The sequence below is a fragment of the Ambystoma mexicanum genome, chromosome 13, assembly GCF_040938575.1.
Source record: "Ambystoma mexicanum isolate Mex_15411 chromosome 13, UKY_AmexF1_1, whole genome shotgun sequence".
Classification (NCBI taxonomy): Eukaryota; Metazoa; Chordata; class Amphibia; order Caudata; family Ambystomatidae; genus Ambystoma; species Ambystoma mexicanum.
This window is the reverse complement of record NC_090938.1, coordinates 741,947,509-741,962,213: the sequence shown is the minus strand read 5'-3', so window position 1 is coordinate 741,962,213 and position 14,705 is coordinate 741,947,509. Positions and strand designations below refer to the sequence as shown.

The 14,705-nt window shown below is 51.6% G+C and overlaps 1 protein-coding gene across 4 annotated transcripts in view; it reads right to left on the bottom strand.

Annotated features, from left to right (window-relative positions):
* The window catches only part of LOC138521878 (E3 ubiquitin-protein ligase TRIM39-like), a 164,476-nt gene extending 150,011 nt beyond the window's left edge, over positions 1-14,465 (bottom strand). Inside the window, exons 1-2 of one of the 4 annotated variants that reach the window (XM_069635038.1) lie at positions 14,011-14,465; positions 2,330-2,425 (exon numbers count right to left, since the gene is read on the bottom strand). In XM_069635038.1, coding sequence (XP_069491139.1) covers positions 2,330-2,425; positions 14,011-14,424 — 510 coding nt within the window. In that variant the 5' untranslated portion in view covers positions 14,425-14,465. The remainder of the gene's footprint in view (positions 1-2,329; positions 2,426-14,010) is intronic. The other 3 variants (XM_069635037.1, XM_069635040.1, XM_069635039.1) reach the window with 3 other exon arrangements.
* Positions 14,466-14,705: the final 240 nt, after the last annotated feature.

Here is a 14,705-nt window from a genome sequence, read left to right as displayed (position 1 = left end):
GGCCAAACAAATTGGCCCCCCGGTACTATGGTCCATTTCCCATCAAGAAAATCATAAATCCAGTCCCATACCGGCTCAAGCTACCAGTCTCCTGGAAGAAAATTCACCCAGTTTTTCACACTTCTTTATTAAAACCTGTTAGACAATCCTCTGCACACCAGAACACTGCTCACATCTCCCCTACACCTTCCTCGGGTTCCCACACGACTCCCTCCAGGGTTCGAGGCTCATGTGATTCGGTTTACCCAAAGGACCGAAAGTTCCGTACCAGGTACAATTTACGGGCTCGGTTGCAGCCCTTCCTGCATTGGCAGTTGCCATGGAGAACATACAGCAGAAGGGGCGGCGGAACACCTCCACGCCGATCGTTCACTTGCTCACTTGATTCAGAGCAGCGTTTCCCACGTGACCTTGGTGGACGTCACATGACCCCGAAACGCACAGTATATAAAGCCTGATGCAAGGAGCACTCATCGCTTCTCAGCTGTCTTTAGACCCTGTTTGGCGCTACGTTTGGACAAACACTACTGGTTTATCTTGATCTTGGAACTCTCACCTGGACTCCTTCGTATTACCCTTCTGTACCTTTGCTTGGAACTGCTTACCTATTACTGGATTTTGACACGTTCCTCACTTTGTCTTCGGATCATCCCTTGGTACCTTGTTGAACTTTTACGCTATTTCCCTCTTGGGATTCAAGTTACAGGTGGCTTATCCTGTATCCACGCTTGCCTGCGTCCCTCTTGTTCTAGGGACCGCTTCATCTGAGTCTCGAACCTCCCTCCTAGATTTCCTGGGTTTTCCAAACACTGGATAGGTAAGACCATTCAGATCCTTTGATTCTTGTGATTTATATTGTAATTGCCTGGTACTTAACCTCGTTCTTTTTGCAGCAGCATCGGTGTTCCAGAGGTTCCGTGGATCCGGGAAGTAACATCTCCCACCTGTGGCCCCAAAGGTCACACAGCGGGTTTCTTTTGGTTTCCCTGTGCGTCACTTGGGGACGGAGGTCTCAACGGTCTACACGACACTCAAGTCAGAACAAAACCCTACATCCGATCCTCCCGGATATCCTGCAGACCCACTCCTGTGGTTTTGGACAACCAACTGGAATATGAAGTGTCCCGAATATGCGACTCCAGGTATAAACGGGGTCAGCTTCAATACCTGGTTGAATGGAAAGGATATCCTCCTAGCGAAAGAACTTGGGAACCACTTTCTAATCTGAATACCCCTCGATTGCTCAGAAGATATCATCTCATACACCCAGGCAAACCTGGTGGAACAGGTCTTCGGAGGAGGCATGCTGTCATGAACCACAGGACGCGCCCCTTTTGGACTTCCTGGTCCTTATCACAATGGTACTAGCACTCCCTGGTACTCCCAACACGGCCGTCTAACGTGAAACGCCTTCCTCGGTCTACACGTCGGACGTAGCGTATTCTACTAATAGACAGCGCCCCCGCGGCCCCGCGCGTCTCAATGCTATTGCGAAGTAGCGACTAGACGTGTGCTCTGTAGTTCGCTGAATGGTTATCCTGGTTCCTGGCCTTTCCACTTCCATTCCTTGTCCCTCTCCCTTCTTTCTTGCTTCCTGGACTCGTGTGCCATGTTGCGCACCTTCTTCGTTTCCCGGATCCCCGGAATATTGCGTCCCGGAACTTTGAACGCACGCTGGAGTAGGAAGAGACTCGTGCAGGCTTATACAAGACCAGGTCCGTCCGCAAGAAGACACCGCCCAAGATATCCTGCAAAGATCGGTCTCAGGTGAGAAGGGGGGAATTCCGTGACAGTTTGTCTCCCCCCCCTCACTTGTTTTTTCCTCCCTCTCCCCCTCCAGCACTATCTGAATTGTCGTCAGGCTTAGTAGGATAGTTGCCTGTTTTGTTCTCCTTCTCCCTGCTCCCCTCCCCCCCACCTCTTGTTAAATTCCGGCACTATCAAAATTGTTATCAGGCCTAGTAAGGTAGCTGCTTGTCTGTCTCATTCTCCTTCTCATCCCCCCTCCTTATCACTGTCAAAAGCTCTTGCACTATCTGAAATGTCAGCAGGCCAAGTATGATAGTTAATTTCACATTCTTAATGTATCAAGGACTAATAAGAATGTCACTGTATTCTCCCTTGTTCCCTCCCTGCCTTGAAGCGCGTTGAAAAAAATTGTGCATAGGCGCTATATAAATAAACGATCAATTCAATTCAATTCAAATCAATACTCTCGGGGGATGTCTCACATCTCAGCCATCCAGCACTGTTCCATGGACTCTCAAAGGCACCCTCGTGCCTCTCTGCCCCGAGCCTCTCTACACATATATGAAGCCATTGCTCTCACCTCGAGCTCAGATGCTTTCCTGCCTTCTTCCTCTACCCACTCCTGCAGGTCCTTCAGCTCTTTTTTCAGATGCTCCATCTGGCTGTAAAGTTTATCCTACAAGAATAAAACCAGTTTGTTAGTCAAAAGATTTCCTGTAAATAAATAATCTACACAGACAACAAGACAGAAGGGTCCCAGGACAGCCTAGCTTGTTCCCTACACCTGTATATTGTCTATGAAGAAAGCCCCCTGTATTTTCTCTTAAGCACACTTACAGTCTAGAGTGTATGCTCCCTCAGACTCCTAGGTGCTCCCATAAGCTAATGGAGTCTGTAAAGAATGCTCCCTCAGACTTCTAGCTTCCCCCATAGGCTAAGGGACAGTCTATAAAGAATGCTCCCTCAGACTCCTAGGTGCTCCCATAGGCTAATGGACAGTCTATAAAGAATGCTCCCTCAGACTCCTAGGTGCTCCCATAGGCTAATGGACAGTCTAGAGTGTATGCTCCCTCAGACTCCTAGGTGCTCCCATAGGCTAATGGACAGTCTATAAAGAATGCTCCCTCAGACTCCTAGGTGCTCCCATAGGCTAATGGACATTCTATGAAGAATGCTCCTTCAGACTCCTAGGTGCTCCCATAGGCTAATGTACAGACTATAAAGAATGCTCCCTCAGACTCCTAGCTTGCTTCGCCCACAGGTTAATGTATAGTCTATAACAGAGGTCTTCAAACTGTGGGGTGCGCCCCCACAGAGGGGCGAGCTGCATCCCCGGGGGGGCGCGAGAGCCCAGCATGAATGTAAAAAAACAACTAAAACATGTTTTTTTTTTTCTAGATTAGAGGAAATGGGCAGTGGCAGCTCACATGGTCGGACTGGACCATAAAACTTTCTCACGCACCAATGAAAAAGCAGCCCGCAGGTGCAAATGGATATTCATTCCTTTAGTCACAGACTGTTTGAATAGTACCCAAGGGGGTGTTTTTTGTTAAGCAAATCGTGATATTTAAAGAATTTTCATTCAGCAACAATGGTCAAAACTACCAGCTGCATAGTTACGTAACTTATCAAACTGGCCCACATTGGCCAAAAAAGTGGCCGTTTTGACTGGCCTACACTAGCATTTTGCATTTTTGGTACGGGCATTGCATTATTGCCCTATAAGCCAGTCCGAACCTGGCGGCTCATCCATAATTTCTACCATCCCTCCCCACATTCCCCCCCAGAAGTGTACACAATATTGCTAGTACCAATGACACCAATCTAGGTGGTCCTATCACTCCTAGCCACAATCCCACACCATCCACCCCTTGCAACAAAACCATCCATCAAACTATACCGTCCATGGGGATCACTAGACTTAATAGACTTAGAGCCAGAACCAGTTCCTACCACCAAGTACCCAAAACCTCTGCAACCAAAGACACTGGTACCAAAACAACGGTCACTCCAACCAATAGACCACTCAAAGACTTTTCCAAAAAACACACCACACCATCCACAGATTCCAAAACCTTGACTCTGCTCCCTAACCTAGTAATCACCCCCCCCATCTAGCCCTCCCCCACGATCAGAGGCGCTCTCATCAATGCTCGATCTCTTGGTGCACATGCCATAGAAATCCATGACCTCATCGTGGATCAACAACTTGACATACTAGCAGTCACCGAAACATGGTTACACCCTGCTGCAGGCCCCCTTCTAGCCATTGCCTTACCCTCAGGGTACAGTATCCTTAGAACAGATAGGAACAACCTCCAAGGAGGCGGAGTTGCCCTAATAGACAGAACCTCGCTGCAATTCAGAGAGTGCCCATTGGAACAAGTTCAGGGCTATGAACTCTTACTAGTCAAATTCTCCCCCAACCCCAAAACCACTACCAATTTCCTAATAGTATATAGGTCACCCAACAAAACCAGCCACCCGATCTTAGACATCCCTTTACTGGTTACGCCCTTCATCAAACCCAAGACTAAATGCATCATTTTAGGGCATATCAATCTAGGGTACAGCAACCCCCTTGAAACGGACGCTGCCTCCTTTCACTCAGCTATGTCAGATATGAACTTCACCCAGCTGATAAATGAACCAGCTCATTCCAAAGGCAGAACGCTAGACTGGATACTCTCCCTCAACTCTCAAGTCACCATAGAGTCCATCCTCCCCATAGAATGGTCAGACCACTTTAGCATCACCTTCACCTTGGACTACAAAAATACCGACCCCACCAGCCCTAAAGCACCAGACACCTTTGAAGCAATAAATATAAAAAAAACTCACAGCAGACAACCTTTCCCCCATCCTGCACCTGGCCCTAGCTAATGTCACTCCCAATACGAACAATCCCGATTACTTAGCAGACTGCTATCAACAAAGTCTCACCCGCACTATTGACGCACTCGCACCTATCACCACTAAAACTCGGAAACCTGACAAACACTCCTGCTTCTGGTTTGATGAAGAACTAGTCTCCCTTAGACGTACTAAAAGAACACTTGAACATCTACATAGGAAAACCAACACTAATGAATCAGCAAAGGCATTCATAACAGCTAACAAAAAATATAAATCAGCTATAATCTCTCACAAGCGTATAACCAATGCTAACTCTGACAGCAAAGAACTGTTCTCCATTCTCAGAGAGCTTGAGAACCCATGCCACGTGACAGTACCCCATAATTCCAGCAAAATCTGGTGCACCACAATACAAGATGCACTAGCCTCCAAAATGTTGTTGCTACAAAAGAAAATCTACAGTAAAAAAAGGCTCCTTGCCGAAAAAACGCTTCCTACTAACGGCTCAAACATTCCCATCACTCCCTCAGGCACCCCCTTTCAATTCACCCCAGTCACCAACAAAGAGGTACTAGACACCATAATGAAACTCAAAGCCTCCAACTGCAAAGAAGACCAATTACCGACCCATAACCACCGTCCCATTTCTCCTGAAAATCATCGACAAAATAGCATACTCCCAAATTCAAAATCATTTAGAACACCATCAACTACTAGGAGACCGACAATTAAGGTTCCGCCTCAATCATAGCACGGAAACAGCCCTACTCGACCTGAAGATCCAAATGGATGCCACCAGAGAATCAGGCAAACTCTGCCTACTAATGCTCCTCGACCTTTCTGCGGCCTTTGACCTGGTTGACAATGACAAACTCTGTGCCACCCTAAACAACAACTTTAACCTATCCAACCAGGCCACAGATTGGTAAAGAAGCAGCAGATCCCATACCAGTCCCATTAGGCGTCCCTCAAGGCTCCTGCCTCTCCCCCACCCTGTACAATGCCTACACCAAGCTGCTCTTCGCAGCACTGGATGCCATGGGTGTCATCTACACCAACTTCGCAGATGACACTCAAATCCTTATCCCTCTAACAGGAAACCATGAGCAAGACTCCATACTTATCAAAAAGATTTACTCAATAATCCAAAACTGGATGGCCAATAACAGTCTATGTCTCAATGATGACAAAACAGAGCTGCTCATACTAGGATCATCCTCCAAGATAGCATCCCTACAGCCTGTTTACTCAGCATTCTGCATTGATGGCACCACAATCCCAGTACTTAAACAAGAAAAGACACTTGGGGTTTACCTTGACGCGACACTTACCATGTCCAAGCAAGTAAACACCCTAGCATCCTCTACCTCCTACACAGCCAAACTTATCTCTCTCAGTCGCAAATTCCTGACACCAGAAAATCGCATCACACTAGCAAGAGCGCTCTTACTATCTAAACTTGACTATTGTAACGTCCTGTTCCTAGACACCTCCAACACTAACCTTTCCAAACTCCAACTCATGCAGAATAAAGCCCGCCGAGCTGCATTAGGCATAAAAAAATCTGATCATATCTCCAATATTAGGAGACAAAATCACGGGCTCCCCATCAAAGCCAGAATACTATTCAAAACCCTCAGTATTGCCCATAAATGCATTGCCAACAAAAGCCCCTAAATACCTGCTTAACACAGTCACCAAGAAAACCCATACTAGACTCCTCAGATATAACAACAGGGAAAACCTTGATATCCTGCGATATAAAAGAGAAAAAGCAGGAGGCAGCAGCTTCAAAGTACTAGTTCCCAGGCACTGGAATGCCTTACCTACTAATATCAAGAATGAAACATCCTTCCCGCAATTTAAAAAACGACTTCAAACGTGGTTATTCAACCAGTTTTAGTCGCTCCCAAGTACATCACATCCCAGGCCAACTCCGCACATCCACTGTATATAAATGTTTCACCAGTGTATATAATGTAAGAAATGTAAATTGTATCTTTTGTCCGAGTGCTGTATTCATCACCAAGATTGTAATTTGCCCATGTCTGTAACTACGCCGTGATAACTCAGGGTCTGGGCGTACAATAAATGTAATAATAAAATAAAATAAATAATGGGCGAGGGGGCGTCCACCCAGTGGCCCCCCCACCCATTATGGAGGAGCCGAGGAGCCAGCCCAGTGAAACACTGAGCACTCCCTCGGCTGCTTTTTACAGCTGAGGGAGTGCTCCTGGGCTGGCTGAACTGTATCCCTTTGACAGTTCAGTTCCCCAGCCATACATGCTCACTGAGCCATGCAAGGGTGGAGGCGTTTTGCTTCGCAAGCCTTGCATAGCTCATTGGAAATGCTGGCTAGGGCACAGCATGTCTGTATGTGAGAGGAGGAGCTCCTGCGCCACCTCACACATACGGACAGAGCAAACTGGAGCAGGGCATTTCAGCACCCACGTGCAGGCCCCTGCAGAAGGTACGTTTATGTTCATTTATTTTTTATTTAAATATTTGTATGGATGCATGTATGCTTGTGTTATGATTGAGTGTATGGTGGTGGGTGCTTGTATGAATGATAGGGGGGGGTGTGTGTGTGTGTGTGTGTGTGTGTGTGTGTGTGTGTGTGTTCAGTTGAGCTGATTTTGGCGAGTGGGGGCTAGGGTTGTACAACAAAGGCGTTTTAAAAATGCCTTTTTTGCACAATCCCCTACCCACCTGCCAAAATCAGCTCTCCTTCTGAGGCGCTGTGGAGCCCAGGGGACAGGGATGGGATATTTTTTACTGGATATCTATCATAGATGTCCAGTCAAAAATATCATGCTTTCCCCCTTGGCCCCCCAGCGCCAATTGAAAACTGTTTGGCTTTTTTTTTAAAGTATGCTCTAAAGTGCAACATTTTAACCCATTATTTAAAAAGAATTCACGGGGGGAAAACCCCCCGAATCCCCCCTTGATTGGTTTGGGCTGCCTCGCTACGCTCGGTCGCTATGGCATTTTTGTGGGAAATATTTATGGTCCTCCACTTAAAAAATACACCAGCTCCCACTGGCCCTCGGACTGTGTTGGGAACGGGATGGGGGAGCCCAGGGACTGTGGTGGGAGCAGGAAGGGTGGGAGCACTGGGATAGTGGTGGGAGCAGGGTGGGGAGAGCCCAGGGTCTGTGATGGGGTGGGGAGAGCCCAGTAACTGGGTAGGAGTGGGATGAGGGGCCCAGCGACTGTGATGGAAGCAGGTGGGGGAGCCCAGGAACTATACTGGGAGTAGGGTGCGGTGACGGGGTGCAATAGTTCATAGCCATTTGTACATACTGTCCATTTGGCATTTTGGGGGGGGGGGCGGCCTGCCCAAATTTTGCTCAGGGGGGCCCAGGCCAAAACGGTTTGAAGACCACTGGTCTATAAAGAATGATCCATCAGACTCCTAGCTGCTCCCATAGGCTAATCTACAGTCTATAAAGAATGCTCCCTCAGACTCCTAGGTGCTTCCATGGCTAACAGACAGTCTAGAGGGTATGCTCCCTCAGACTCCATGCTGCTCCCATAGGCTAATCGAAAGTCTATGAAGAATGCTCCCTCAGACTCTGTGCTGCTCCCATAGGCTAATGTTCAGTCTATAAAGAATGCTCCCTCACCCTCCTTGTTGCTCCCATAGGCTAATGTAAAGTCTATGAAGAATGCTCCCACAGACTCCCGACTGCCCCCATCGGCTACTGTAGTCTATAAAGAATGCTCCCACAGACGCCTAACTGCCCCATAAGCTAATGTAGTTTATAAAGAATTATCCATCAGACTCCTAGCTGCTCCCATAGGCTAATGTACAGTCTATATAGAATTCTCCGACAGACTCCTGGCTGCCCCCACAGGCTAATGGGGTCTATACAAAATGAGCCCTCAGACTCCTGGCTGCTCCCATAGGCTAATGTACAGTTGATAAAGAATGCTCCCTCAGACTACTTGCTGCTCCCATAGGCTAATGTAGTATATAAAGAATGCTCCCTCAGACTACTTGCTGGTCCATACACTAATGTACAGTCTATAAAGAATGTTCCGGAAGACTCCTGGCTGCCCTGATAGGCTAATGTACAGTCTATAAAGAATGTTCCGGAAGACTCCTGGCTGCCCAGATAGGCTAATGTACAGTCTATAAAGAATGCACCCTCAGTCTTCTAGCTGCTCCCATAGGCTAATGTACAGTCTATAGAGAATCCACAGCTCATCCATCTTGGAAGACACTCTGCTCATAGAGGTCCTCATATCCCTTCCCCCATTAAATATGAATGTTGACACCACCCACGACACATATGTAACCTGATTTGAGATCCTTGACCTGCCACAAACACACCTAGTTCTCCTCAGCAGACCCTCCTACAGTGGGAGACTTATGGTCCCGGAAATTGCACCCTCAGCAGGAGCACCCAAGGGAGGCTTGGGATATCCACACATGGCACACGTGAGGTCATGTGTGAGGTCACATGCTGGGGACATGCCACGTTACGTGCATTGCACTGATCAGAGAGTAACGGTTAAGCAGAAACCTTAACATTAACTATGAGTTACTGTGAAAATGCAACCCAGGGGGGCTGCAGTCGAGTAGCACCAGCCTCGCATGTGATGGGGCTGCGCCCCAGGGCTGGGTGCAACCATTGCCCATCTGCAGAGAGCTCGCCATTGGGTGATGGGGCTGCGCCCCAGGGCTGGGTGCAACCATTGCCCATCTGCAGAGAGCTCGCCATTGGGTGAAGTGGGGGGCTGCAGTCGAGCAGCACCAGCCTCGCATGTGATGGGGCTGCGCCCCAGGGCTGGGTCCAACCATTGCCCATCTGCAGAGGGCTCGCCATTGGGTGAAGTGGGGGGCTGCAGTCGAGCAGCACCAGCCTCGCATGTGATAGGGCTGCGCCCCAGGGCTGTGTCCAGCCATTGCCCATCTGCAGAGAGCTCGCCATTGGGTGAAGTGGGGGGCTGCAGTCGAGTAGCACCAGCCTCGCATGTGATGGGGCTGCGCCCCAGGGCTGGGTCCAACCATTACCCATCTGCAGAGAGCTCGCCATTGGGTGAAGTGGGGGCTGCAGTCGAGCAGCACCAGCCTTGCATGTGATGGGATTGTGCCCCAGGGCTGGGTCCATTGCTCATCTGCAGAGAGCTCGCCATTGGGTGAAGTGGGGGCTGCAGTCGAGCAGCACCAGCCTTGCATGTGATGGGATTGTGCCCCGGGGCTGGGTCCATTGCCCATCTGCAGAGTGCTCGCAATTGGGTGAAGTGGGGGGCAGTGGAGGCTGCAGTCGAGCAGCACCAGCCTCCCATGTGATGGGGTTGCGCCCTAGGGCCTGGTCCAGCCATTGCCCATCTGCAGAGGGCTCGCCATTGGGTGAAGTGGGGGGCTGCAGTCGAGCAGCACCAGCCTCGCATGTGATAGGGCTGCGCCCCAGGGCTGTGTCCAGCCATTGCCCATCTGCAGAGAGCTCGCCATTGGGTGAAGTGGGGGGCTGCAGTCGAGTAGCACCAGCCTCGCATGTGATGGGGCTGCGCCCCAGGGCTGGGTCCAACCATTACCCATCTGCAGAGAGCTCGCCATTGGGTGAAGTGGGGGCTGCAGTCGAGCAGCACCAGCCTTGCATGTGATGGGATTGTGCCCCAGGGCTGGGTCCATTGCTCATCTGCAGAGAGCTCGCCATTGGGTGAAGTGGGGGCTGCAGTCGAGCAGCATCAGCCTTGCATGTGATGGGATTGTGCCCCGGGGCTGGGTCCATTGCCCATCTGCAGAGTGCTCGCAATTGGGTGAAGTGGGGGGCAGTGGAGGCTGCAGTCGAGCAGCACCAGCCTTGCATGTGATGGGACTGTGCCCCAGGGCCTGGTCCAACCATTGCCCATCTGCAGAGAGCTCGCCATTGGGTGAAGTGGGGGCTGCAGTCGAGCAGCACCGGCCTTGCATGTGATGGGACTGTGCCCCAGGGCTGTGTCCAACCATTGCCCATCTGCGGAGAGCTCGCCATTTGGTGAAGTGGGGGCTGCAGTCGAGTAGCACCAGCCTCGCATGTGATAGGACTGCGCCCCAGGGCTGAGTCCAACCATTGCCCATCTGCAGGGAGCTCGCCATTGGATGAAGTGAGGGGCTGCGCCCCAGGGCTGGGTCCAACCATTGCCCATCTGCAGAGAGCTCGCCATTGGATGAAGAGGGGGGAGTGGTGGGCTGCAGTGGAGTAGCACCAGCCTCGCATGTGATGGGGCTGCGCCCCATGGCTGGGTCCAACCATTGCCCATCTGCAGAGAGCTCGCCATTGGGTGAAGTGGGGGGCTGCGCCCCAGGGCTGAGTCCAACCATTGCCCATCTGCAGAGAGCTCGCCATTGGATGAAGTGGGGGGCAGCAGTCGAGTAGCACCAGCCTCGCATGTGATGGGGCTGCGCCCCAGGACTGGGTCCAACCATTGCCCATCTGCAGAGAGCTCGCCATTGGATGAAGTGGGGGATGTGGGGGGGTGCAGTCGAGTAGCACCAGCCTCGCATGTGATGGGGCTGCACCCCAGAGCTGGGTCCAACCATTGCCCATCTGCAGAGAGCTCGCCATTGGATGAAGTTGGGGGAATGGGGGGCTGCAGTCGAGTAGCACCAGCCTCGCATGTGATGGGGCTGCGCCCCAGGGCTGGGTCCAACCATTGCCCATCTGCAGAGAGCTTGCCATTGGGTGAAGTGGGGGGCTGCAGTCGGGCAGCACCAGCCTCGCATGTGATGGGGCTGCGCACCAGGGCTGGGTCCTACCACTGCCCATCTGCAGAGAGCTCGCCATTGGGTGAAGTGGGGGGCTGCAGTCAAGCAGCACCAGCCTCGCATGCGATGGGATTGCGCCCCAGGGCTGGGTCCAACCATTGCCCATCTGCAGAGAGCTCGCCATTGGGTGAAGTGGGGGCTGCAGTCGAGCAGCACCAGCCTCGCATGTGATAGGATTGCGCCCCAGGGCTGGGTCCAACCATTGCCCATCTGCAGAGAGCTCACCATTGGGTGAAGTGGGGGGCTGCGCCCCAGGGCTGGGTCCAACCATTGCCCATCTGCAGAGAGCTCGCCATTGGATGAAGTGGGGGGCAGCAGTCGAGTAGCACCAGCCTCGCATGTGATGGGGCTGCGCCCCAGGGCTGGGTCCAACCATTGCCCATCTGCAGAGAGCTCGCCATTGGGTGAAGTGGGGGGCTGCAGTCAAGCAGCACCAGCCTCGCATGCGATGGGATTGCGCCCCAAGGCTGGGTCCAACCATTGCCCATCTGCAGAGAGCTCGCCATTGGATGAAGTGGGAGGGGTGTGGGGGGCTGCAGTCGAGTAGCACCAGCTTCGCATGTGATGGGGCTGCGCCCCAGGGCTGGGTCCAACCATTGCCCATCTGCAGAGAGCTCGCCATTGGATGAAGTGGGGGGAGTGGGGGGCTGCAGTCGAGTAGCACCATCCTCGCATGTGATGAGGCTGTGCCCCAGGGCTGGGTCCAACCATTGCCCATCTGCAGAGAGCTCGCCATTGGATGAAGTGGGGGGGGTGTGGGGGGCTGCAGTCGCATAGCACCAGCTTCGCATGTGATGGGGCTACGCCCCAGGGCTGGGTCCAACCATTGCCCATCTGCAGAGAGCTCGCCATTGGATGAAGTGGAGGGAGTGGAGGGGTGCAGTCGAGTAGCACCAGCCACGCATGTGAAGAGGCTGCGCCCCAGGGCTGGGTCCATTGCCCCAGGGCTCACCATTGGATGAAGAGGGGGACAGTGGGGGCTGCAGTCGAGCAGTGGGGAAAAAGGTATGGAATCAGAAGAGGGGCTGCAGTCAAAAGAAGTGAGATTTTAGGGGTTAATTGGGGAACAACCTCCATTTATGTATTTCCTTAAAAGAAGGGCCTCATTAGAAGTGAACCCACACCTAAAATCTGCTGCTTTGACATGGAGTTAATACTAGCATGTAAAGCGGCAGCAACTGTCCATGCAGAATTACTGCATGTCCTGTGGGATTCCATAATGGGGAATAGCAGCAGCCATGCAGTGTATTACTGACCAAGACATACCACACACACACCCTGTACTCTGTGGCAGCCTCCACACAGTATGAGATTCAAGGTCCCAAACATGCCACACACACCATTGTACTGTTGGGCAGCCTGGAACGCAGTAGGAGATTTAGGGTCCCAAGACATGCCACCTACACCCTCTCTACTCTGTGGCAGCCTTTACTCGGTATGAGATATATGCTCCCAGGACTTGCCACATACACCCCATGTACTCTGTGGCAGCCCCCACTCACCATGAGCTTTAGGGTCCCAAGACATGCAACATTCATCACGTGCACTCTTGGGCAGTCTCCACCCAGCACCTTAGGTTCTATCCATGGCATGTGTACTCTCTGGGTGCGGGGGCATCGTGGGACATGTGGTTCCTGTCTGGTCACACATGCAATTTGTACATTTGGTCAGCCTTATTCTGTGGCAACCCTTTGGTCCCAAGCTTGTTATATGAACATTGTGTGGTCTTGGGCATCTTACTATAGACGACACTGTGACCTTTGTGAGCTCAGACCCTTCACATAATATGCATGGTGTGCCCTTAGGCTGCCTCCTAAATTGGACAAACAGCGTGCACCCTAAGGTCACAGACCCGTCTAATGCACACTGTGGTACTTTGGACAGACACTTTGATTCCTGCCCTTTTACATACGCTACTTGTGCTCCTGGGCACCCTTATGAGGGGGCAGGGAGGGTGCCTTTTGCCACCAGTCAAGTCACACACAGTGTGCTCTTGGGCCCTTCTTTATAGGACACACTGTGTGATCTCTATGCTGCAGAGATACCTGGCACACACTCAGGTGTGTGGTTCTCTTCACTGTGCAGCTGCACGTGCTGGACGTCCTCCTTTAGGGGTTCGCTGTGGCTATAATGAGTGCCTGTGCCATCATATCCACAACGTTACCCATCTTCCCCGGGAGGCTGACCCCACTATTCTCCTTGACCTACATACAGCACACATACTGTGTAATCCTGGACGCTAGAGTCTGGAATGGGAAGCATTATGCACGGCCTCCTTTCGCCCCAGAGCTATAGTGCAAACTACGCAGACATACAGCACACACACCTTGTAATCCTGCACAGCCGCTGGAAGGGGGAGGACTGTGTAAGAACCCATCCCCCTCTATGTCTCTATAGCAAACATACCTTGTAATCCTGGGCAGCCGCTGGAATGGGAGGACTATGTAAGAACCCACCCCCCTCCATATCCCTATAGCCCACATACCTGGTACTCCTGGGCAGCCTTTGGAATGGGGAGCACTGTATTAGAACACACCCATGTCCCTATAACACACATACACCTTGTACTCCTGGACAGGCGCTGGAATGAGGAGCACTGTGCAGAGAACCCACCCATGTCCCTGGTCTACAGGCTACAGCACACATACCTTGTACTCCTGTGCAGCCTCGGAAATGGGGAGCACTGTGTGAGGCTTTTGATCACGTGACATGCTGCACACCACACAGATGGGTCTCTGGTCATCCTCGCAGAAGAGTTTCAGTTTCTCTTCGTGTTCTCTGCACAGGTTCTCCTCTTGGGGGGTGTTGCTGGAGGCGTGAAGCTGTTTGGCTATTGCCACCATGTTCGCCACTAGCCAGTTGGGTCGGAGGGTTTTGCTCTGGGAAGTTTCCCTGCACTGAGGGCAGGGGAAGTTTGCCTCCAGTCCCTCCCAGCACTGAGTGATGCAGGACAGGCAGAAGGCATGTCCGCACTCCACAGACACCGGCTCTGTGAAGTATCCCAGGCATATGGAGCAGGTGGCCTCCTCCTTCAGGCTCTGGAGCGGGGCGGCTGCGGCCATGTTCCTGCTCAGCTGCAAAACACGAAACACGTTACTTTTGGTTTCGTTTCTCATCAGAGCCCCTGAAGGGGGCGTGTCAGTCCTTCTCCTTCCTTATACACCGCGGAAGAGCGTGAAGTCTTTACTGCCTGTGCGACATGCCTATCAAGCTGGATGGGCGTGTCCTCTTTAGAGCAGGCACTGGTGTGGACTTGGAACAAAGATACCTTGGAAAATACTTTAGAAGAGCCCCCTCCCGCTATCAAGCACATTTTTCCATATTGGTATTTTCCTATGTCTTC